The sequence below is a fragment of the Stegodyphus dumicola genome, chromosome 8 (genome assembly GCF_044657685.1).
Source record: "Stegodyphus dumicola isolate Sdum_Otavi_A_Nest chromosome 8, ASM4465768v1".
NCBI lineage: Eukaryota > Metazoa > Arthropoda > Arachnida > Araneae > Eresidae > Stegodyphus > Stegodyphus dumicola.
The window spans coordinates 41,785,536-41,812,915 of NC_140775.1; the positions used below are offsets into that span (position 1 = coordinate 41,785,536).

The 27,380-nt window shown below is 32.7% G+C and overlaps 1 protein-coding gene across 4 annotated transcripts in view; it reads left to right on the forward strand.

Moving 5' to 3' along the window:
* The first annotated feature begins 26 nt into the window (after positions 1 to 26).
* LOC118199130 (uncharacterized) overlaps positions 27 to 27,380 on the forward strand; it is a 201,428-nt gene continuing 174,074 nt past the window's right edge. For 3 of the 4 annotated variants that reach the window (XM_085821777.1, XM_085821778.1, XM_085821780.1), the window contains exons 1-3: positions 27 to 183; positions 4,431 to 4,496; positions 7,492 to 7,695. In XM_085821777.1, the coding sequence (XP_085677903.1) occupies positions 127 to 183; positions 4,431 to 4,496; positions 7,492 to 7,695 (327 nt within the window). In that variant the 5' untranslated portion in view covers positions 27 to 126. Of the gene's footprint in view, positions 184 to 770; positions 790 to 4,430; positions 4,497 to 7,491; positions 7,696 to 27,380 lie in introns of those variants that run through there. The other variant, XM_085821779.1, reaches the window with a different exon arrangement.

Below are 27,380 nucleotides of genomic sequence, written 5' to 3' on the forward strand. Positions count from 1 at the left end.
AAATGCAACTTCTACTTTACCAGACGGTGTATGCGAAAAAAGAGTATTGCCGCCGTCCAAATAATGTGATGGAAATTGAGGAGTGTCGTTATTTACTATTGTAAAGCGAAGAAATAATTAAAAAGAATGTTTAATATCCGTGATATCCGTGGTATTTTAACTCGAAGAAATGAACAGTCTAGAGTATGTTGAAAATCGCCGAGCTTGAATCTTTTTTTAAGGAAAAATTAATTAGAACTAAACATAAGGATAGCTGACTTAAACTTTTGTTTGTTACTTTTAGTCAAGTAAAAATTTTTTACACACACAATTAATCATATTTATTTTCTCGAATCCAGTAATCTTTATTGATGCAGTCAAAGAAAGTGTTTTTCACAAAAGAAAATTTTATTTTTCAAGTTTGTTTCTCCAGAAAATACGGAGTTACTAATATTAAAAGTAGTTCTCATTACAATTGTTATATATGTATATAAAGGACAAAAATAAATGCCCGACCAACGTATAACGTAGTAAAAAATATTTAAAAAATTCTTACAATTATAAACAAATTTGTATTAAATGAAATCGTACTATGACTTAAAAAAAATTATCTTAGTTCGCAAAAATGTATAAAACTACTGTTCTCTCTCTATATATAAATTATCTGTAAATTTGTTTACTTTGCTGTTTGCATACCAAACTATAATAAATTTTTGTTTCTCTAAAAAATTATTTAATGCCATACAATATTTAGTATTTTTACATGAATCACACTATACAGTGACATTCATGTTACGATATATTTGAAAGGTAAATAATATGTTTTATTTACTGTTTATTTCTGCTGTCAGAATCATTTTTTATTTCCTTTCAATATGAAAAAATATTATTTAATCAATTTATATCACTATAATTAATGCTATAATTTTGATGTAGTTTTATATGTTGCACTTTAATTTCTTTGATCATAGTTATATAGTTTTTATTGTTTACCAAAAAATATGATTTTCTTCATGTTCATGGAATTAAAAGTTACTAAGCATAATTGTTTAGGGCATAATGTTTTAAGTATATGTTATACTTTATATTGATGTGATAAAATCATTTGCATTAATGTTACAAGACATCACATCTCCCTTTCGGCTTTGAGCTGCATTTTATCAGAGTGTAAAAATGCATGCAAAAAATTATATGTGATAAAATGTACAGGGGAAAAATTTACAATTGGTTTCCCTCCCCCGCCGGATTCTTTTTTGACGCCAAAATCGATGACAGGAAAGCATAGTTTCAAGATGGCCACTACACAAAACCAAAATAAGAATTGTACAAACTCAATGTTCATGTACACATCGATCTATTTTCACTTGTAAAACATTAGAGAACTGCACAAACTAGGCTAGGCATTGTGCAGTGCCTTAACTTTGTCCACGTACACATCGATCTATTTTCACTAAAAAAAAAAAAAAAAAAAAAAACAAGGTTAAAACTATCATGGTAATCAAAAATGGAATTTCATCCCCAAAATTGAACAAAATTTGTCGCTAATCGAATGGGCACCTAATTCTACACTAGAGCCATGCACAGTTTATATAATATATTAAATCTTTTTTGAGGTAGGAAGGTAAAGTAAATGAAGCATTTACTTCATGCATTTACTACTACTATATGACGGCTTACTTCATAATATAAGCATACTTAGATTTCATATAAAAGACTATAAGCCAACTCTTAATGTTTTAATAAATGCAAAATGAAGCTATTAATGTGCCATTAAATTATGCTTAAAATGTTTTTACCCCTTATAAATTTTGGATTAAAGAACATAAGTTTCTAAATTAATGCTTTTTAAAAATCGTTAGAAAAAAATTCTAAATATTGACAATTTAAAAATGTACAGTACTAAATACTAAATAATGCAATAAAATATAATAATAATAGTGTGCCATAAATGACTTAATGAAAACAGTTCTGTTAAATAGATTGGTGTAATATATATAATTAACAATATTTTGAGTTTTACCAGTGGCTGAAGGGATAAGACTAACCACTGGTTGTTCAGTCCAGGTTTAAATCTGGGAAAATAGGCTGCCTTATGAACGTTTTCATGGTTTCCTGATCTGTAATGAAAATAAGAGGCAGCTTCTTTCCTTTATGGAGGTATTCTTTGCTTCATTCAAATAACTTTTGACTTGTTTTACCTTAACCAATTAATTAATCAGCCAGTTTTAAAATTATTTGATGTTACTACAAGTCATTCCTACATACTCTTTGAAATTTTGTAATTTTGAAAACATTATGATAATTTTAAATGATTATCCGGTTTTTAAAATCCTATAAACAAGAATACATGCTTTCTGTATAGCTTCCGCATGAAGTTGATTTTTTTTTAATTGAGCAAATTAATGAATGAATAGTTTGTTTTAACTTATTTTTTCAAATACAGGCATTTAATAATGTTAATAGTAGCTAAACACATTATAAGGTATTTCTCCCCCACCTTCTTAGCGTGCCTTCGTGGTGTAATGGGCAGCACACTTGGTGCGTATTCAGATGTCTGATGTTCCAGCGAGGACATTGCTAATTTTTCGTGTCTCTCAATCCTAATGTGGTACTATTCGGTTTCGAGGGCCATAAAAAATTTGCAGCGAAAATGTGCAAAAGCACCAAATCTAGCAAACGCGCCCATTTAAGAGCGTGCCAAATCTAGCGTACGCGCTGATTTCAGATTGCGTAAGTTTATATAGTTCTATATTTCTTAAGATGCCATTGAAATACTAGTTTAATTTTTAAATCCTTTTTTGATTTAAATCCTTTTTTGATATCTTATGGATTTAACAATAAAAGTCGGCAATAGAATTTTGGGTAAAGTGCAGAATCACTCACTGCTTGACGCGTTTTTAAGAATTGCACATACTCGGTATCCATGTGCACATCGACCTATTTTCACTTAAAAAACATCCTAGAATTGCACAAAAATGGCACTGCGCACACCCTTGACTTTATCTATGTACACATCGACTTATTTTCACTTAAAAAGTAAAAGAAAATTGACAAAAATCCAATTGTTTTTACTCATGTAAAAAGCGGCAAACAAATAAGTGAGCGATTCTGCACTTTACCGAGAATATTTTCAAAGAAAAGGCATCATTCATTATAGAAAATTATGTTTGAACAACCAACGAGATGAAACTATGCTTTAGCGATAACTCGGTAGCGAAATAGTGATGCAGGCATCCATTCAGTTATGTTTAGCAATTTTTATATAAATTATAATAATGATCTGAAATACTTATTCACTCCCATTCAGTCATGTTTAGTCTTTTTTATATCAATTATAATAATAAAAAAGTATTATATCAAATTAACCTTTCATCTAAATTAAAACATCAATCTTAAATATTTACTATTATACTTCCTTTCTTGCCACTATTATTAGGGTTGCCACAATTATTTTTGGCAGCATTTGCATCAACAATAGTTTGGCGATTTTTTATGGCCCTCGAAATCGAATAGTACCCCTAATGTTTCTACTACATCACTTTCACTTAAGCTGAGCTGCATGAAATTCTGCTCATGTTGAAAAAATATGTATAATTGTTTATATTACATCTCCTATTGGGGGGGGGATAAGTGGTAAATATTGGCTGCAGGAAATTGGCTATCTTTCATATAGCCAGATTAGCTCTAATGTGCTTTACTTTAATAATTTTATCCAACCACAAATCGATCATTTAAGAGTTATAAAGTTATAAACTATCTATATCATGGGGTTATATTTATTTTTATGGTTAAAAAGTATTAATAGAATTTATGTTAAAATGTTTATTTCTGTCAAAGTTGTCAGTCATTCTAGTGGGTTACATAACTTTATGTATCCACTATGGTGACTGACTAGTACCCACTAGACTATAGTCAGTCATACATATACCATTATCTAGTTATGTATTCACTAGAACAGTGCTCTGCAACTGGTGTGCCATGAGTAGGATATAGGTGTGCCGCAATCAAATACATGTATTTGACATTTTGCAATTTTTTTATCATGTATTTAATACACAATGACATTTTTTTTCCTTAATAATGTCTATTTTAAATGTTTTTATATATTTCACTGTTGTGTGTGTGATTGTAAGTGTGTCAGCATTTGAATTTTTTCGGCACTTCCTTGATAACTCGGAACTCTTTGGTGTGCCACGAAATTCCAGAAAGATTTTTTGTGCATCGCAGGTGAGAAAAGGTTGCGGAGCACTGCACTAGAATGATAAATCAGTTGATGAATCAACTACATTAGGTTCTTAACTATAACATTTCAGATTATTTTTATCATTCTATAAATATCTTCATAGTCTTTAGTTGTTACATGCTTATGTTGTGTCATATTATACTGTGACAAATGAAATTGCTTTTTAACGATTTTTTATTTTGTTAATATTATTTATTTTATTTTTTAGAGCTCTGATCCTGTGCAGCCCAAAACACCGGAAGAAGAAATTGAAAATAGTGCAAGCTCTGCAGAAGTAATTACAAAAAATATAATTCTTGAAATCAATGATTTTCATTTTAAAATGTTAAAATTATTTTTATCTCAAGAATTTTGAAATTGGAGTAACCAAGAATGTGTTTAACGGAATTTTGAAATAAGCTAAGTGGATAAAAACATGAAAATATAAATTTTTGCAAAAATTAGGACAAAAAGGCAATTTAGCATAGTTTTTAAGATAAAGCTTGACCAATGTTGAATGCTGTTTGATGTAAATGTCTCCTCAGGAACTAGGAGGAAAAAATTCAGAATTTTGTTTGCTCCTAAAGGGACCTAATAGCAGAAAATAAGAAAGCTATGTTTACTTGATTCAGTTTTAAATCTCTATTTCGTATTGCAATTCTGAAAGTGTCTATATGGAGATAAATTCATTTATTTTTAGTAAATTGCTGATATGAATAATTGCTGAAATTCTTGATAATCTCTTGACTTTTCATTTTTATTATATGAGTAATTTAATTGAGTGTAATTGTTTTTTCATAATAGAAAACTAAATATTATATAAATTGAACTGTGGGGTATATATGGAAATTTCAAAAAATTAATTACAGTACAAAGTCCGTAATCCTGGCGTCCATTATCTGAAATGATCTATAATCAGGACCTCAAAGCCACAAACTTTTTTTTTTTTTTTGTATGTGCTTAATGTATAATGGACGGTATAAGCTATGCTAAAATTATCTTTACTGATTCTAAGGCATTTTTGTTTATGTTGCAGATCGCGCTGTTTTTTCAGACAGTTTTGCAGCGAGGGCGTGCCATTGATGGGTCCAATGCTAATGTCTCAGGCCAAAATATTTCATGAAGAAATGAACTTAAACACTGAGTGCACATATTCGACAGGTTGGGTAACCAAATTTAAAAATTGCCATGGTATAAGACAAAAATTTCAGGTGAAAAAACTTCAGTTGATACTGAAGCTGCTGAACAATTTGCAGATGAATTCATTGACCTCTTTACTAGTGAACAATTATTTCTAGAACAAATTTACAATGCTGATGAAACTGGTCTTTTCTGGCAATATGTACTGCGAAATACCATGGCAACCTCTACAGAAAAGGCTCCAACTGGTGTCAAAGATTCCAAAGCAAGACTAACAATTTTAGCGTGTGCAAATGCTGCAGGAAGGCACAAGTGCAAACTTTTCCTAATCAGGAAATATGCATGACCTCGAACATTTAAAAGAGTAACAATTTTCCCTGTTATATATCGTGCAAATAAAAGAACATGGATGACACAAGCGTTGATGAATGATTGGTTTGAAAATCATTTTATACCCGAGGCTCGGTGACATTTGAATTCGGTTGGTTTACTTGATGACTCAAAAATAGTCCTGATTGTTGACAACTGTTGGGCACATACTTCACTTAATGTTTTAGTGAAAGATGATGTATCCGTATTATTCTTCCTTCCAAATTGTACGTCTATCATTCAGCCTATGAATATGAGAATAGTGTATGCGCTGAAATTCAAATATAAATTAGCATTTTAAAAATCTGTGTTAAATTTCTTGAACAATGGGAAGGCTATTCGAAACATTTTTGAAATTTTTTAGCATAAAATCTGCTGTGTGGAGCATCGCAAGATTGTGTGAGGATATGTCTCCAGATACATTAAAAAATTCTTGGCATAATTTATGGCCAGCTACCATATTTTATGGTGAGGACGATGAAGATGATAGCCACGAATTTGAAGGTTTTCGGACATCGCAAACTAAAGGTAAAATTTTCCAGTTATTGGATTTTGTAAAGAAATGGGGAGAAGCAGTAGTAAATGAAGATGATATAACAGAAGCTTTTCATTGCGACGACAATGCCCCAATCGATTAACGGATGGCGAAATCTGTAGTATGCTTCTAGATCCAGAAAATACCACTTCTGATAGTGAAGAAAGTGACAGAGAGGTTATTGAAAATAAAAAAAAAAATTGATTGACAAGTTAGTTGGAATGCTTGACATAGCTATTACAGGACTTGAACAATGGAACTTTGTAACTGAACAAAAAATTATCTGTTTATAGAATTAAAGATAAAGTATTAGCACAAAAAATAAAGCAACTTGAACAACTTACTTACATTGAAAGAAATGTTTAATAAAGTAAACAATAAATATTAAGCTTTTTTTTTTTTTTCCTGTAAACTTTGATACCCTTGATACCCTTTAGATCATAATTGCTCTTTATTTCATAAATTATGGTTTCATAATTTTAATTGTATAATTTCTGCATGCCATCTTACCAGATTTAAATTGATAATCTATAATCCGGAAAAACCCCTAATCCGTAATCGCCAAAGTCCCGACGAGTCCGGATTACGTACTTTGTACTGTATTCTCATACAAGTGATCTTGTGCAAGAAAGATAATATAGTAAAGAGTACAAAAACTGGATATCCAATATCTGGAATAATCTAAAAGCTGGACTTCCAAATCACAAACCGATTTTTTTATGCTTTATGCATGCACGTTTGATAGGTTTTCATAATAAAACATATGGGGAATTGTGATTCTTCTTAATTTCACTTCGGCACCAACACCAACCTAGCAAATCATTATTTAGTATGACTATCAACACATTGCAGCTTGAAAAATGACTTGCATAGTGATATCTAAACATTTTTTTTTTTTAAATTTTTATTAAAGAGTATGGTAACCCTTTATGTTGACATTATGCTTGGCAATGATTACAGACTTCAGGCAACTATGTTTGGTTTTCCTATATTAAAAATTTCCATTGTAGTCTTATTTGACTATAGGGGGAATTTTTACTATTGAAAATGGCTCATCAGTTTCTCAGAGGCTGATATGAATTGTTTTGGAAATATCTAATCTGTATTACCTGGTTTTTTTTTTTTTTCCCCAATGTATTTACTAATTTTAGGGTTTTATATGCTTACTTTATTTTCTTGCATTCCCTATTGCCAATAATTTCATATTTTTTTTTTTTTTTAATTCTTATGTATTTACTGATTTTAGGGTTTTCTATGCCCACATTGTTTTCTTGCATTTCCTACTGCTGATGCTCTTCAGAACCATTATGAAAGCAGTCATTCTGAAGGAATTAATGATGTTGGTGATGGAAGAAATATGTTTAATTGTCCTGCATGTAAGATGAAATTAGGCAGTGAAATTGAACTTCAGTCTCACTATACAAGGCATCATTCTGGTTCTAAAGAAGATGTAAGTAAAATTAAGCTAATATAAATTAAAACATTTTTTATTTTATTTCAGTTCATTTTATCTTTGTGAGTATTGCATTTCATATTAAGGAAATATATCTGGTTATAACAAAAGTTATCTACCAAAAAGCGTTCTTAAAAAAGTTAGGAAGAAAAACATGAAAGCAGTACCTTTAGTGTAGGTAGTAATCACCTCCCAAATTATGATTTTCTGCCAACATTTTGGTATTTTTTTAAAGCCTTGAGCCCAGGATCTTGGTGGCTGCGAGCCCCAAAACAGATCAACCTCATTTCAGATGCCCTGTGCAGAATGGAAGATAGCACCAGCAAGATGTAACTGCAGGCGGGGAAAAAGGTGGAAGTCTGAAGGAGAGATGTAGGGTATATGTAGAATATGGCAAAAGATCCCATTCAAGTCTGTACAGAGTCCAGCCAGTGGATGCAGACACATGTGGTCTTGTGTTATCTTGATGGAACTGTTATTTTGCTCCGGAACTCAGTTTGACATTTTTCTCTTGATAGCAGTGTCAACACAGAATAGAATCTCTCTGTACACCTTACTGTCAAGATTTTTACCCTTTTTCCAGATACTCTTTGTGGATAATACCACCGCAATCCCAACAGATGCAAAGCATGATCGTTTTGTTAGTCTTATTGCACTTTGTGATGCTGATGATGGGCTCACTCGCCACACAACAACCTCCTTTTTCGCTGGTGTTATTGAAGTAAATTCATTTTTCATCACAAGAGACAATCCAGTCTAGAATTTTGTCATTGCGTTGACATTCCAGTAGATTAGTTCAGGCCTAAACATGTCTGTCCTTTAGTGCTTGAGTCAGCTCATGTGGCACCCAGCGATTGAACTTATACATTAAGTTTATGCTATGCATAGCGTGACTAATGGACATGGCGGTAATGTCTAACTCCTTTGAGCTCTCAAGTGGTTGTTTACTGATCTTCCACAAGTTCTCACAGGCAGACCTCATTAATATCAGTAGGTTGGCCGGAGCACTGTGCTGCTTGAATATGATAGTCCTTGTTTTTGAACTTTTGGTACCTAACGTTCACACTGTCATATGATACAACTTTAGTATTTATTCTGTAGCTTGACTTTTTGCAACAAAAAATGAAGTAAATAATGGTTCTAATCTGATAGTCTGATAATTCCATTTCAGACACTTTGCACTTAATGATAACGATTTTTTTTTTTTTTTTTCTTCCCAAATTTCACAACACAGTGTGAAGCAAGTCTCTTTCAAATGCCAAAAGTCATTCGACAAAATATGATAAAACACTGCAGTGCTTGCTGTTTGCACAGACGATATTTGCAGCGGCAGGAAACCTTCATTAAAACCCAATATTTTACTTATGTCACTGTTTGTTGCTTTTATTCCCATATTTCTCCACCTCATGTATTTTTTACTCTAGATGTTTATTTTAGTAACTTTTGATTTATAGTAACAATGTAAAATGTATGCACAAATAGGAAATAATTTTCTGTAAGTGAAAAAATTGTTACTGATATTAGCAAGTCCTTTGAAATACATAATATATTAATATTATAATTATTTTTATGTGTACTTTTTAGTGTGCTTATCATTAAAGTCTCTTTAGAACTAGTATACACTGTATATTTTTCCTCTGCTGGCTTTTTAGAAGTAAAAGGGGGGAAATATGTGAGTAAATATGGTATTTATTTCCTCTTATTTAGGTTTCATTTATGTATTTTATTGTGTGCAACTAATTAAGAAAGATTCAATAGATCTCACACGTTTTCTCTTAGTTTCAACTCTAAAAATCTGTAGAAAGTAAAAAGAGAGAGAGGGGATATGAAAAATATGATTTAATTAAGCCAAAAATGGGAGTTTATGAATGACAAAAAGAATTAGCTCAAATGAAGAGTACTGCAAACAGGAAGTAATAAGTCTATAATGAAGTGAATTTGTCTGTCCCTTTTTATGTTGAAATAACTAATTACTGATGAATGTTGAGTATTATATGCTTATTAAAAATATCTTGTGTGGACACCATGACTTTCTTGTCCTAACTATTTATTTGTGTGCATATTTTGCTGCACCAATACACTGTTATTATATATATAGTTAAATTTTGTTATTTATTTGAGATTACCAAAACATGAATATTTTCATCATTTTAAACACTATGCGTTTGGTACTGCCGATTGCGATTTAAAAAAAAAGGTGCACAACTAGATATAGTTGTCTTATATGCAAAATTATTAATGCAGTTCTGTGGCGAAACATTATTGAGTTATGCTAGATAGCTACATATATATGCACATACGTATGTACATATGTCAATAAAAAGTACCTTTTAAATCCATTTTACAACCTACTTTGAAAAAAAAAAAAAAAAAAAAAAAAGAATCTTTTATTCTGTCTGTATGTGTAAAAATTACACAAAAAATCGTCCTAATGGATATTTCCAATGAAATGTGATACCTGAAATTTTTCACCATAACAATATAAGGCCGTTCGCAAATTTTTTTAGACAATTTTCATTGTATTTACAGAAATATTTTATCTAAAACTTTTGTGTTTTAAATGTTCCATTTGATAATCCTAATTTTTTACTAGGGTATTTATTTCTTTATTTTTTATTTTCTACACCGTAATTTCCTGAAGACAAAACTTTTTTTAGTAGTAGAAGAGGTATTTTTTCCCATTCCTCTTGAACAGCTTTCCAGACATTAAAGACAGTTGTAGGTCGACATCTGGAATATTCACTTTTTAAAAATCCCAAAGTGCAAAAAATCCATGGATGATACATCAGGAGATTTAGTAAGGATATGAGTGAAGGTTTTCTTGATACATGTTTCTTGTTTCATTTTTCTGAGGAAATTAACAGTGGATTTTAACATATGGCTGCTTGTTTTGTCTTGATGCAGTTCTACTGATTGATGGCAATTTGGTTAAAGAGAACATATTTCATATTTGAAAATTTGGTATACAATTTATTCCTGATAATATGTAAAATTGAACTTAACAGTTTTCTGTGCTTTCTTTAATTTTTATTTGTTGTTATATCAAAAGCCAGCAACAATCATAAATAACTACCTGTTTCAGTTTACCTAAAAAGTTTTCATTAACAATACTTTTGATACATGACTGGTTATCCTCAAAAATATGAACATTTTTAATACTGGAAATTTCATTTACTATATTTTTTATCCATAAAACATCTTGAATACTTTTGCATAAAGCAATTATTTCAGCTTCTGTTGATGAAAGTGCAATACACTTTTGCTTGTTACAGCACCACATAATAGAACAGTTTAAAAACATTATAAAGTAACCAGTAATTGATTTCCTATCTTGAGTATCTCCCCCCCCCCAATCTGCATCTACATACAAACATAAGTTTGCCCTTTCCAAATCACCTTTTTTGGATATCAATTTTAAATTGAAGGTGTTTCTCAAGTACCTAAGAATTCTCTTTAGAGCACACCAGGCAACATCAGTAGGATGCTCCTGCAGTTGGCATAAGCAATTTACTGAAAATAAAATATCTGACCTTGTAATATATGCTAAGTAAAGTACAGATTAAATTAATTCTATGTATGGACCATGAAATGCATTTCCTTTCTGAAAATCAACTGCTGAAGCTTTTGGTTCGAGTTTGGGCTGTTTTACAATCAGACATTTTAAATTTATCAAGTAATTTTTCAATATATGGTTTCTGATCTAAATATAAACAAGCAGACTCAAATTTCAGTCTAATGCCTAAAATTTCTGAGACCCTTTCAGATTTTGACATTTGAAATTCACTAGACAACAATGATATTATAATATTTGCTTCTTTTACAATCGAACCTGCAATTAATAAGTCATCTACATAAAGAGCCATAATTACTTTATTAATTTAATTTTAATTAGATTTCTGATAAAAATACATGGTTCAGAGTCCAATTGTTTAAAATCTAATTTAATAACAAAATTAAGAAATTTCTGATATCATTGTCGAGGAGACTGTTTAAGACCATGTAAACTCTTGTTAAGTTTACATTTCTTACCTCTTGTATCATCACATCCTTTTTGCTGGTCCATGTAGATGATTTCATCTAACTTACTGTTCAAGAAATCCGTCTTGACATCTAAAGTAAAAGTTTGCAAACCTTCATTATTGATAATTACCAGGATTAAACGTAAAGAGCACATACTAATTACTGGAGAAAACATGTCTGTATAGTCTATGCCTTCTTTTTGCATGAAGCAAGGAGCAACAAGCTTGGCTTTGTAAGTTCCATCTCGGTTTTTATGTAGAACCCATTTGGAAGGAAATGGCTCTTTTATCAGGGGGTAAACTTTGTAGATCCCAGATGTCGTTTCCTTCCATAGATTTCATTTCCTCTTCCATTGTTCTTGTTCTACTTGTGGTAGATTTACAATATCTTCTAATTACAGAATGTCTTGTTGCGCAAACATTTCCTGGTAGGTCTCAGGATTAGGATACCTAACTGGTTGTTTCTTTTCTCTTGTAGATTTCCTTGGTTCCTCCTTCTCATTTAAAGCATTTCATTCGCCCTTTTCAGTGTCTGAAATTGATTTGTCTTCATTTTTAATGTCATCATTGTCATTTTCACTCAAATCAGAACTATTGGGAATGTATTTTTGATTTTGTACTTTCTTCTTTTCTTCGTTAAATTGAACATTTCTGGAAACAATGATGTGTCTTGTCAAATCAGGATTTTCACCATACTTCAGAAAATAAGTAACACGATTGTCAATTGAACTATTTGAGAGTCGATTATTTATATAAGCAGCCGTAAGTACTGCTTCACCCCAAAGGAATTTTGGTAAATGGGCCTTAAATATCATTGCTGTAGCTTTTTCCAGTACAGTTCTATTTGCTGTTTCAGCAACACCATTCAGAAAAGGTGTATAGGGAGGTGCAGGATCTATTTTTACACCTGCTCTTTTAGCAACTTCATACAATTCTCCACTGACATATTCTTTGGCATTGTCACAGTGCAGTTTTGTGACAGTTGAGTTCAATTTAAAGAATAGTTTAAGTTCATCAACAATGTCACTTTCTTTTGAACAGTCTGATTTCCATAAATCGCGAGTAGTCATCAATTATAGTCATGAAATACTTTTCCCCATGGAGCGTTTGAGGTTCTATTGGACTACATATATCAATGTGTACAGTTATAAGCAGTTTGGATTCTTTTATGCGAAGACCCTTTCCTATAGGCAATGCACTTTGTTTGGCACGAACACGCTCAAACCTGCTGCTTCAATATATTTGACAGAAATTAATTGTCCGTTTAATTCCGGAACGTAAAGGACATATTTTAACATTATTTCAACACCATTCTTAGTTTTGCTGCAAATATCACCAATGCCTTCTACTTCTAAAATCACCAGCTTATACATGCATTTAACCCTTTGTTGCTCAGTGTTCCACTACATGGAACTTGAATCGCTTCTGAAACCGTTGAATTCAAACATAAATGGATAAAAATACATTCATAGTATACTTTGAACTTTTCTTTTTAAATAGTAGATGGCAGCATAGCACAAAGAGACCCAGAATTTTCACCTATGATGTGTTATTAAAATCCACTTATTTTCAAGTAATTTCCTCTATTTTTTTTTTTTTTTTTTTTTTTAATATAAAAAAAATTTGTTTGAAAAAAAAATTTTTCTATAATTTTAATGGCTGTACTCTATATTATTTGTTCTATATTTTTAAAAATTTCACATACAAAAAGCATGCACAGAATCATCAAATAAAACAAGGTGTTCCATCAACGGGAAAACTGCGCCTTTAACGATCTCATGCTATTACGCAGCAGAACATCCATTCTCAGGAGAAAACATCTGTTGTATACATTTTCTGTTTCCGTTGTTTTGGGGGGAATGAATTCAAACGAAGAAGTATTGAAAGGTGAGGTGTGGTTTGTGCTATGAAAGACCTAATATGGGCATCTTGAAATTTTTGTGAGTGTTTTCAGGTGGGAATTTTATAATTAGCTCGAGTTATAACAAAACAAGTTTTGTGTGCAAAACCTGAAAAGTTGGCTTGTGATTCTATCAAAAGGGCGTGAAATGATTTAAACAATTTCACAAAGCTAAAAAATTGAAAAATTTGTAAATATTTTTTTACATACGACTTGTGTATATACATATATTTATCTCATTTATCAATATATATTCAAAACTATTGTGTATAGACAGAAAACCATGTATACAGCCATAATACAGTGTTTTTTCATTACTATACAAAAGCTTCTACTCATTTTCGTGCTTCACTGCAATGATCGCTTAGTCGCACTTTTAAGAGCTCTAGTGGCGCAGTGTTTTAGCTCATGGAACACTTACAAAATTAAAACAGTAAGTGCAATTTTACAAAACTTTACATGTATACTCTTTAGACCTAAATAGACTGCATACAACTTTTTTTGTTGAAATTCCGACTTTAAAGTGTAGTGCGCCACAAAGGGTTAACAGTTCCAGTCTTAGGCTTAATTAAGGTAAACCCATCCTTGTGAGAAGACATGTGAGAAGTTGCACCAGAATCAATAATAAATTGATCATGCGCAAGATTTCCAGCCATAAAAGATATTGCAGGTGATGCATACTTATTACTATTTGAATTTGCTTTTTAGAATTATCAAAACATTCACTTTGAAATTACCAGTTTTCCCACAGCTATGACAGACGCAGTTCTTTTTTCTACAGAATTTAACAGAATGTCTTTTTCTTTTACAATAGTACAAAACAGTTCTTTATGAGCACTAATAAAAACAGATTTGTCCATATTTGGTTTAGAATACTTATTTTCACTTTTATAATCGAACATAGATTCAGAATCAATAAGTCTGCTTGTAACAAAATTCAAACTCAAATTATCACTTTGTTGATTTTCTAGTGATGCCTTAACATTTTCATATTCCTTTGGCAATGACATTAAAATGTAAATAGTAACACTTACTTCAGATCCTGAAATGCATAGATTACTAACCAAGTTCATTATGTTGTTTCATTGACATTTCTTTAGATTTTCTTATGGTAGTTAAACGTTTACGCCTTAAAATTTGACTCACTGCTCCTTTAGCAGTATACGTAGCTTGCATGCTCTTCCATATTTACATGCTGTGTCTTCACGTTCAAGAGAAGCAATAATTGTAACAAAAACTCAAGAATTAAGGCAACTTGTTTTGATAACTTGTTTTGATTTCAAAACATCTGCAGTTCTCTCTGCACTTGCTTCTGTTTCCAAAAATGTAACCAATTCCTTTGCAGTAAATACTGCTTCAACTCTTTGACACCAAATAATAAAGTTATTAACATCATCAAATGGCATGACACCAAAAGCTTCCCTTTCACTTCCACTTTAAAAAGCCATAATTTATGAAAAAACAAAACAAAATCACGCGAACGATAAATTATGACACTGGCATAGAAAGTTCGATTAGAAAAAATATCAGTGCATTTTAATTTTGACGAACCACGCTCAGGCTGTTGAACATTGAAAATGCCGTGGTTCGAAAAACAAATATTTATTACAGAGCAATATGCAGAGATACACACAGAGTTACATGCAGAGAAATATAAGCAGAGAGTGAAAAAGTTTACAAAGGTTATACATATAACTTTAGAACAGATCATGGTTTAACAAATCATAAACAAGACACAATAAATAACCAATCAAAAATAACATAAAGAATGGAATTAAGTTTCAGAATAATTCAGACATGACGAAAAGCTAATGCTCCGAACGCGACAGAAAGCTATACTTCTTTTTAACCAATAAGAATGCAATTACAAATACCTCAATAATTATCTATAATTACTTTAGATGATGAAAAATCATGGCTTTCAGAGCAATATGAATAATTTACTTCAGAAAGAGCACAAACGTAGCCTTTCATCCACTGTTTCTTCAAAAGTGTCATTTTGTGAGATAACAGAATTGTCAAATATCAGACGATAATTTACACTTTCAAAAATATAGTAGCAGTTTAAAAAAAAAATTAAGTAGACAATTTTTTTTAAAAGTTGTCTGAAAAGAACAAACAGCCTCTGTACTTTCTTAACATCATATAAGGAAGTAAAAAAAAAAAAAAAATAACAGAGATAGGAAAAGAAAAGAAAAAATAAAAACTCTTATCTTTTTCAGAAAAATTAGTCATTGGTGCTATTGTTTAATGCATAATTGTTTTCCCTTTAAATTGGCATCTTTTTTGGTTCACTGTTTTTAATGTATTGTATGGACATAGCTGCCAACTTTCCCTTTTGTCTAATGTTCTGGTCTCATTATCGGTCAACAAATCTCCCAGTTTTTAGCCTTTACTGAAGAAAATCTTTCCTAGCAATAAATGAAATCTGTCTGTTATTGCATAACAGCAGCACCACCTGGTTAGAGTTTGGAGTCAGTGTGTGAACAAAAGTTATGTCAATGTGACGTGTTTTCTTCTCTTTAGTGCTAAAGTGAAACTGTGTGGTGAATTTATTCCTTAATTAACATTTGTGGTCCGTGTGACCAGAGCAGTGAATCAGCAAGCTATGAGTATCTGTGATTTATTCAAAATAAATTTCGTTTTCGTTTTTTCGCAGTGTGGTGTCATCGAAGACGAGGAATGTATCAGATTAATAATCAACATAATGAAGTAGTAGGTGCATGAGTTTTTTGTGGTCATTTTCTCCCATAAAATAATACTTGTTATTATTTTTTTTATTAATTAAGTCTTAATTGTGTAGCGTTTTGTAATTGTGTTCTGCTTTTAAAATGTTTAAAAACACCAAAAAAAATCATTTGCAGCTTGCTGCAACAGAGTTAGGAGAGGTCATTACAGATTTCATTAATATTATAAGGAGTAGTGATAAATTTAAAGAAGAACCTGAATTCGTTTCTAATCTCATAGAGGGTATAATCAAGAATCGGAAAAAAAAAAAATTAGACTCATTCGAGAAAAATAAACAATTATAATTGCAATTAGAGCGAATTAAATTAGAGAGAGGAAAAGCTGAATTAGAATTGTTATGCATGCGAACATTTTCAAATACTTAAAAAGAATTAGAAAATAAACTTGAGAAAGTTGATTCTATAGATTTGCTAATAAAAAGTATAAAAACTTTAACAATGAGAATTCCGAGTCGTTCAAAAGGATGAGGTCTATTTTTTGCTTCCTTGGAAAGATCCATTGTAACAAAAACTTTGTACCTGATAAATATAAAGCTGAAATTCTCTTAAATTTTTAGGTGAAAAAGCTTCAAATGTAATTTTTTATGTAAGTGATAATGAGTTGTGTGATTATGATAAAGTAAAGAAAATTGTATTAAGGGAATTTGAACCTATCCCTCAGTTATGTTTGGAACAATTCAGAAAAATGACTAGATCAGCAAATGAAACCCATGTTCAGTTTGCATCGCAATTGACAACAAGCTTTTGTTATTATTCTAAAATTAAGAGAAGTGTCAGATTTTGAGAAGTTAAAACAATAAATTGTATCAGACAAATTATTTCAAATGTTAGACAAGGAAACATCATCTCATATTAGTGTTAGATAATCTAGTAGCTGGTTTGATCTCATAACCTTGAGTAAAAAAGCAAATTTATATTTTGTATCATGGGAAAAACCCTTAATGGATGTAAATAATCATAAATTCTCTAATACGAGAAATGTGTCTGCAGTATTTCTAACAAATAGTAAGAGTTTAATGCATTGGTCCTCAATGGAGGCAGTGTAAGGATGCTGAGGGGCTATGAATTTGTTTTGGGTGGTAAGGGGTAGTGAGCATGTTTTGGGCGGTAGAGGGTAATGAGCATGTTTTGGGCGGTAGAGGGTAATGAGCATGTTTTGGGCGGTAGAGGGTAATGAGCATGTTTTTGGCATTGGAACTTAATTAAAAAAAAAAAAAAGTATTAAATCGATTATCTGATTTACATCATTTGTACCAGCAATGAAACGAACTTACGTGATGGCTCCATTCATGCAATTCTAAGAATGGTGAGAGGAATCTGCAGAAAATTCATTCTGGCAAACAAAATAAAGATTTATCATTTTTCCTGAACATCAGAGCCAAGTATCTGAATTCACCGTCTGTTTCAGGGTTACTAGCAACCTCATCAAAAAAGGCGATGATACGTTGATAACCTCTCATAATATATCAAAATTAATTGCTAAATCGGGGAAAGCTCATACCATGGACGAAGAGTTGATATTGCCGGCTGTCAAAGAAGTTTTAAAAACATTTTACGCCATCCAGGCACATCCAATGCTATAAAAAATGTTCTATTGAGCAGTGATACAGTGTGACGATGAGTTGATGACATGGCCAAAGATGTTGAAGCTTTGTAATGCAAACTTTTGATACCTACCGAATTTTCCCTTCAGGTTGATGAATCAAGCTTGCCAGGTACTAATGAGGCTTTACTGTTAGTTTATGTGCAGTTTGTCAAGGAAAGAAGAAATTATTCAAGAAATTCTTTTTTCAAAATATTTGACTGCAGATACTAAAGGTGAATCTAATTTTAATACTGTCGAAAATTATTTTAATGAGAAAAATATTCTTCTTGCAAACATTATGTCTGTTGCCACCAATGGAGGTCCTGCAGTGGTGGATCGTCATCATGGGCTCATTGCCCTTTTGAAGAAAGAGGCACCAAATATTTTAACTGTTCACTGCATGATTCACAGACAGCAATAAAAAAACCTCAACGACCATTTGATCGGTCTTTACAATTTGCCATCCCTACTGTGAATAAAATTTGCAGTAATGCTCTCAACGATCAATTATTCAGGCAGCTGTGTAAGGACAACTATGAAGAATTCATACTTTTACACACTAAGTTAACTGGCTTTTCAAAGGCACCTGCTTCAACAGGTTCTGGAATCTTTTCGACTATGTACTTGAGTTCCCCGGAGAGAAAAATGTAGCTTTGAATGACAAATTGCTACAATTTAAGATTGATGTTGCTTACATGACCGATTCATAGGAATTAATTTGCAGCTTCAAAGTGTAGAGCTCAATGTGATGACCACAAAATCTGTTACTTATGCCTTCATAAAAAAACTCACTTTTTGGAAGCAGAATTTTGGCTACAACGAGTTCAGCCAGTTTCGAATCTTATCTGATGTGCATAAGAGCAGTGAATCCCATTCAATGAAATACGTGTTTACTGTCACCACCTTTAGTCTTTGCACAAGGACTTTTTGAGTGGTTTGAGGATATTTTGTCACTGAAAGTCCCTCACTGGGCCATGAACCTTTTTAAAAATATTGGGACAGCAAAGGTTCAGCTTCAAGAAGAAGTAGTCGAATTTTCAACTAAGGAGAATTTGAAAGCCAGCTTCCAGAATGAGCTTCGAAGCAACATCAGCTGCCTCTACTCAGGATTGTGGACTATCCTCAAAAAATTTTTAATTGCTTTCCCTTTCTTCTACCTTGTTGAGCAAGGAATGGTGCTTTCACTGATTTAATTATAAAAAAGAGAAATCGACTCCAAATCGGGGAAAGAGGGGACTTGTGCCTTCATCTCTCTAAAAATATTGAACCGAAAGTTCAGAAACTGACTCTGAACTATTAAGCACAGACATCCTCCACTGATCATACTCGATTGTTTCATTGATATTACTCTTTTAGTGTATTTTTTTTTCCTGTTCTTTTTTTAAAATTGTTTAATTAAGAATAAAGATTGCTTAAACAACATAAAACATTGCTTAAGCAATTTTTCTGGCATTAGTCATTTCAGTTTTAACAACAGGAATGTAATTACCTTCCAGGCAAAACTATCCAGTTGAATCAAACAAATTTGGTGTGTAAGTCTACTGAAAGAAATTACTTATTTTCTGCCTTTTATAATTCAGGAACCCCTCCTTTCCCATATCTAAATTACAGGATTTTCATAAAGGGGGGCATTTAAAAATTTTTCACTCCTTGGGGGGGAGGGTGTGGCAGCTTTGAAAAGGCTGAGAATCAGTGCTTTAAAGTGTATTTTATGTTCCAAAGATGTTGTCAAATATTCTTTACATAAATGTAAAAAATATATATCATCACAACCTTAATTCTTTACAATACTATATTGGTGGGGTTATTCAGGATGATTTATTTAAGATAATGATGTGATTTTGTAAACATTTATGCATCTGTGGCAGATATCAAACAGATGAATAGAATGATATTAACTGACCCAAGTCAAACTAAACTTTCAAGAATTCTTTGGAGGGAAGGAGTAAATGATTCGGTGAAGACATATAAGCTCAAAGCTATAATTGATGGGACATTGTCAGCACCATATTTAGCAACAAGATTTCTCCTTCAACTTTTGAGAGATGAGTGCAAAAACTTCCCTTTAGCATCTCTAGTTTTAGAAAAACATTTCCATATGGATGATGTTTTGACTGGTACGGACACACTGAGTGGAGCTAAAGAACTACAATTAGAATTATCAAAAGCTCTTAATAGTGAAGGTAGGATGCTACATAAGTGGCACAGCAATAATCCTGAATTACAAACAGACTCTGACTGCATCTATAATTATCAAGAAGAAAACAAAAATGTCAGGTGTTATGTGGAAACCTAAGACTGACCATTTTGCTTTCCAAATTCAGATGAATGTTAGAATCTCGTGTCCTGTATTAACAAAAGCTAAAATCTTCTTACAAAAACTGTGGTGTCTATAATTAGATTGAAATTATACGCTTCCTGAAACAGGCGCACAACAGTGGAAAACGTCTCCAATTCTCTGCCAGCGATAAATAAGTGTCCATACTCATTAAAAGTCCAGTGCGCATTGAGCTTCATGGACTTGCAGATGCTTCCAAAGCACCTTATGGATGCATCATTTATTGCAAATCAATTTTGCAAGATGGAGCTTTCAAAGTGAACTTGGTTTGTAGCAAATCACTTTATTACTACTGAAGAGTGCCACAATACCTAGGTTGGAGCTGTGAGCAGCCATTCTTTTAGTCAGATTGATAATTTAAGTGGAGAGTGCCTCAGAACTTAAGCCCTTTCATGAATGCAGCTGATGTCAACTGCTGTATTGCCCTTTCATGAATCCGGAAAGAGTCATACCATCTTAAAACTTTTGTTGTGAACCAAATAGCCACAGTACAGGACTTGACAAAAGTTCATCAGTGGCATCACGTGGCTACTGTGAATAATCCCACTGACATGGTTTCAAGAGGGATGAATCCTGAGAAACTGTCAGACAATAAACTGTGGTTAGAAGGACTTATTTTTCTGACTGACCAAGAGTATCCCAATCGTGAAATTCTTACATCAGTCATAAGAGATGAATTTATATGTGAAATGAGACATTCAGAAGAAAGTGACTTATCCGTATTAAATGTGACTTTTAATACATTTTCTCAGCAGTTGTTTTATATAACTAATAATTCAACTGTATAATTATACTAAAATTTTAAATGTTATAAGCTATCTTTTCAGATTCATTCACAATCTCAAAAACAAATGAGCTTTGCAGAAAGTATGTTTGTATATTTGTGTGTTTTGTATTTAAAGCTGTGCGTGTAGATATTGTGTCTGATTTAACTTCTGAAGCATTCATAGCTATGTTAAAAAGGTTTATGGCTAGAAGAGGTAAAAGTGCTATATTTTTTTCAGATAACACCTATAATTTTGGAGCCAATAGAGAAATTTAAAAAAGTCATGATATGATAAGAAAGCCAGATAACCAATTAGCTGGATATTTAGTTACAGAGGGCTTTGACTAGAAATTTATTCCTTCAAGATCCCCTAATTTTGGGAGCCTTTGGGAGGCTGCTATTAAGTCATTAAAAAGAGTTGTAAGAAGTATTAATTTAACATATGAAGACTTTCTCACTATACTTCTTCAAATTGAGGTATATTAAACTCTCGCCCTCTTTGCCCACTGTCAGCTAATAAAAACGATTTTGAGGTTTTAACGCCTGCCCACTTTTTAATTAATAGATCTTTGAATGCCATTGTTGAACCTGATTTAACAAACTTAAACGAGAGTAATCTTAAAAAAAATGGCAAAAAATTACTATAATTGTTCAAGTAATGTGGAAATTTTGGCAGTGTAGTTATCTAAACCAGGTTCAACCATGTAACAAATGGATGTTTGAAAAAGTAACTGAAAAAATTGACGATTTAGTGCTTTTAGTAGGAGAAAAGTTACCTCTTTATAAATGGGCAGTGGACAGAATTATAGATGTTTATTATGGTGAGGATAATAAAATCAGAGTTGTCAATCTGAAAATTCAATTTGAAACTTTTAAAAGAGCAATTTCTAAAGTTTTTGTCTTGCCAATCGATACCAAGTAATTAATTTGCATTTTAGTGTTTGAGTATTTACTTTCATTGATTTATTGAATAGTACTTTTTTGAATTTTATTGAATGCTGTGTTTGTATAGTGCAATTAATTTTTGAATGAAGTGTCAAATATGTTTTTCTTAGTATGAATTTAAGTGTCATTTGTGTATTTAAAAGCTGTGTCATGACTCCATGATGTAACCAGTGCAATGCAGTCTGAAATGTCTGTTATTACATAACAGCAGTGCCTTTGGAGTCATTGTGTGAACAAGAGCTATGTCAGTGTGATATGCTTTCTTCTCTTTAGTGCTAAAATGAAAATAAAGTGTTTACAGTCCACTGTGTGGTGAAATTATGCCTTAATTAACAAAATCTATTGAATTAATATAAATTTAAGGCATGTTCAATTCCCCCACTTCTAATGATTTTCAGAATAATAATTTTCTCATTACATTTTATTTTATCTTAATTGTATTTCTTTCTTATTACATTTTAATGATCTTTGCCTTATTAAATTTCATTTGACATCAGTTGTCTTAATCTACTGTAGATGCTTGTAGAATTTTATATGTAGTTTCAAGCAATGTTTATAATAGTTGTATTTAATTTTATTTACTTCAATTTATGATATATTATTAAGTTTATTCATGCTAATGCAAGGTACATTAATTACTAATTGTTTTCATCATATTTAAAAGTACTTTGGTATATAAAAATTTTTCTTCATTACTTGAGAATTTCTCAGTATAAAAATGTAAGAAAATTAAAGAATGAAATTATCCAAAGAACATAAAGTTTATGATATCGAAATATCAGTCTGGAGTTTCTTTGATATTGTGTTGCTGCACAGCATAAAAACCATCATTTTTTAAAATTTCAAGGTTTGCAGCTATGGCATATGAAATGCGCAAGTGATAAATATTAAATATTTTAAAATTTAGCATAATTTAAAAAACATTTAAGAATCAGCAACAGAACTTAAAATTGAAGTATTTCCCATAGACAGACTAATTACACTAGAATTAATACTAATATAATCTGCCTATATTTCATGTTGAAGTAAATCTGCTGTTTCTTGATTTGTTAATGTCCAAACATCAACAAACTCTATTTTGCCATCAACAAACCTTAATGTTTTGTAGTCTGGCCATTAATATAAAGTTGAAATTTTTGTATTTGTGTTTCTTTTAATATTAGGAAACTACTACGTAGTATTGCCAACCACTTAACACATTTGGTTATTTGTTGAAATAATAAAAATAAATAAATGGCAACAGTATCTAGGTGAAAACTTTATGTACTAACTTGGCTGTTGAGTATGTTACATCTGTAGAATAAAAAGTATTCTCACATGGGGAAAAAATTACACTAAATTGCTTTGCATTTTTTAAAAGAAACTGTTGATAAAATTTTATACAAAAATTTTTATTACTGTAAATAAAAACCATTCTATTTTTTCCAAGTCATCAAATCTCAAAGCACAAAAATATCCCTTTGCTATTTTAGTACTCTTCTGTTATTGGGACTGAATTTAGAAATTTAAATATGTATGCATGTATGGATGAATGTGTTTATGTATATATATATACATATTTGTGTGCATACACATATACATACATGCACACATCATAAATACATTTTTGAATCTGGTCCTGATAACAGAAGAGTACAGCTGTTTAGCATCCTGTAGTTGACTTATTCTTAAAATTTATGTTATGACAAAATGTAATATTAAAGTCTGTATTCATTGGAGTTCTATATAATTTCATTTATGCTGTTCAAGGCCATTTTTTCTGTAATTCAAATTTATGCTGCCAGAAAATCTTCATATTTTTTTTTCTCACCATTATTCATAAAAGCCCCTCAGGGGCTCATTCTTGTGAGTATGCATGTGGCAATCCTGAGGTACCCTAGCCCTTCAGGGGATCATCTTCTTGGTGTCACGATCCTGGAGCCCCAGTGATCTATCCTCTTTTCCATCTCCTGTCCTCGTGGCTGGAATTTTTTCCCTTCTGTTCTTCCTTGTAGTTTCCCTCTTTGGAGTTTGGGGCTCATCACGAGAAACTGGAACAGCTATTGTCTCTATTTTTCGAGTGGCAAGAAAACTGCCCACATGTTTCCCATGCTTGGAGACCCATGTCGCTGGAAAGGAGGGGCGAGGTACTGTCCCCAACACACTGCTTTGGCCTCTGCTTCAGCTAAACGGGAGGCACCTTAGTCATCCTCACGGGTGTCAATCGGCTGGTTACTAGTCCTTGTGTCAGTGGCTTGGGGATAAGCTCTCGGGAGTACCTGCTTTCGGGAAAGCCGACTATGGGATTTCAGTTTGCGTATAGGTCTGGCTAGCCCTAACACAGGATTCTGTGTTCCCTTGTTGGGTTTCATGGTGGGCGGAGCTGTCAGACCCGAATCATTTTTATTTTAATCATGGCCTCTATGTTTCTTCTCAAATCAAATGAGAACTACCAAAGTATTGAAGTTATTGATCAATCTGTAAATAAGAAAATACGTACAGATGCAAATGCCAAGGAAACTACTGAAAATCCACGCTTCCTTGTTGTCTCCTTGTTGTTCCTTCTGGCAAACTGCAAAAGATGTCTCCTTTTATAGTAAGCAAATATATCCATTCATGTATAAGTGAGCCAAAGAACATAAAGCGTCTCATCAAGAGACCTGCTTTTTGATACTGTATCTGCTACCCAGTCTTCTTCTCTTTCTCGACAAACCAAACTTGGACAAATAAACTGTGTCAGCACACAAAACACTTAATTCTTGTAGAGGTGTGATCTCGGAGATCAACCTTCTGTGTGTCTCAGAAGAAGAGTTCGTCTCCGAGTTAGCTGACCAAAATGTCTGTGGTGCTAGGCAGATCGAGATGTGAAAGGATAGCCAGTTGATTGACACGAAACATGTGATCCTGAACTTCAATACGCCTGATCTACCTAAGAATATTAAGGCCAGGTACTTAAATTGTCCTGTAAGACCTTATATTCCAAACCCTATGCGATGTGTCCAATGGCAGCGTTTCGGCCATTCTAAGATGCCTTGTCGTCGCAGCCTCACTTGCGCCCGATGCTCACAGATTGGCCACGATTCTGATAATTGTATCGCTGCGCCTTTGTGTATAAATTGCAAGGGTGAGCACCCAGCATTTTCTCGCTTGTGCCCAAAGTGAAAATTGGAAAAAGAATCAGACTGCAAAAGTTACTAGGAACATCTCATACGCCAGAAGAATAGTCCAGAGCACAGAGCTTCAACCAAATATATCGTATGCCAGTGCTGTTAAATCATCTCATACAGTTGCCACCCAGACATCAATAAGCACGCAGATGCCACCAAACAAAACTACAGATCACAAGCGACAGGAAAAAGAAAACCCAACCCATATAGTACAAAAAAAAAAAAAAAAGAAACAGTAATTCAGAGCAAACCTAAAAATAGGAGTCGGAAAATAATAAATAAAAATAGAAGCCCTAGCAATAGCTCTTTTGATGGGATGATTTCTGAATCTGCGAATTCAGATAGTAGAAGTGGAGGAGGACTGGAAGCTCCTAAGCATCTGCTTCTACGCAAAACTAAAACTCAGCACCAAAAGAACAAACATCAATCATAATGGCCACCCTCGTTTCATGGAACTGTCACAATTTCTACTGAAATTTGCTCAACATCAAAGCTATAATCAATGCTTATAATCCTGTGTGCTTAGCAATACATTAAACAAATCTGAAACCAGAGCAACAAGCAAAATTTCAGAGGTATTCTTTCTTCAGGATAGATAACATTGCAGGTGAGCGTGCCAGTGGAGGTATAGGTCTCCTCACCTCACTGAACCATCCATCAAATACGTTTTCTTTGATGACATCCCATCAAGTTGTCGCTACTCAAGCAAATTTTGATATTGTTGTTTCAGTCGTTTCTCTGTATTTGCCTCCAAATCAGCAAGATTTAAATGGTCTTATAGAGCAGCTGCCTGAGCCCTTTATCATAATAGGAGATTTTAATGGCCATAGTCCGCTCTGGGGCAGTAAAGATACAAATTGCCGAGGAAGACAAATTGAGCGAATGATTGAAGATCATAGCCTTTGTCTCCTGAATAATGGGCAGGATACTTACTTTCATGAGCCTTCAAGGACATTTCACGCTCTCGACCTTGCCATCTGTTCACCATCTCTGTTGCCATTTTGCACTTTTAGTGTGGGAAATGACCTTCACAATAGTGATCACTATCCCATTTTTTATCTCTTGCTTGAAGAGGAGCAGATCCCATGCCGCGTTCCCCTCGGTTCATACTCGATAGGGCAGACTGGGATCTTTCCTCTTCGTTGCAGAACTCACAGAGGAAATTGTAGAAGATATGCATATTGATGATGCTGTTGAAGCTATTACTAATACTATTATTGAGGCAGCTATGCTTTCCATTCCTCATTCATCAGGAAAAATATTAAAATATACGAAACCATGGTGGAATCATGTCTGTCAAAGCACTGAAAAAACAGAAAAAAGCATGGAGTATTTTTTGTAGATATCCAACTCTGCGAAACCTCATAGCGTTTAAAACAGCCAAAGCAAATGCATGAAAACTAAGAAGGCAGAGTCAAAGGAATTCTTGGATTTCATATGTGGTTTCATATTGTCGTCAATAACAGCCTCTATTCCTAGTAAGCGTGTAAGGATCCTAAGTTTTACTAACGTTTATTTTATTTTAAAACTGTGTTATCACTTCTTATTTTCTACTTCCGGCCAGAATTAAATGCTTCAACTTGTTTATACAAATTGTCTTGCTAACACCAAGTACTTAAGTTGTGGCTTTTTGCCAAGAGAGAGAGAAGGAGTTTTAGGAAGCAAGCCGCTTGCCACTGTAGTTTTACGAGTTTTCATTCGGTTGCTGGTTGCCTTTAAGGCCAGAGGTTTAGCCCTCTTGATATTTGCAGACGTATTGTAGTTTAAGCAGCTCGCGCGTACTACATACGTACCTTTTTTAAATAAAGGTCAGTCTTAGTGCTAGGCATTTGTATACTAATTCAAAGTTAGTTTTTTAGTTAGAGTTTTAGTTAGTAGTTTTTATATTCTTACGTTCAGACCACAAGTGGTTGGTCTTTGTATTCCGAAGCTTGGAAGATCCTGTTAAGATTCAAAATAAAGGGTTTCGTATACCCTTCCTGCTTGTGCTGTCTACTTCACACCTTCTTGAACATAGCTTGAGTAAGCTCCCTGTTCTGATTCAGGCCCATTCATGTTTCCAACACAAATCAAGAGAAACACAAGTCCTGACAAGCAGGAAAAGGGTTCAAAAAGAGGGGAAAGAGTTCAAAAAGCATGTAAAATATATAAAGACCACTCACTTTCCTTTTTCGAAAAAGATGGCCGAATGATTAGCTCCGTAGAAGAAATTGCGAATACTATTGGTGAGACATTT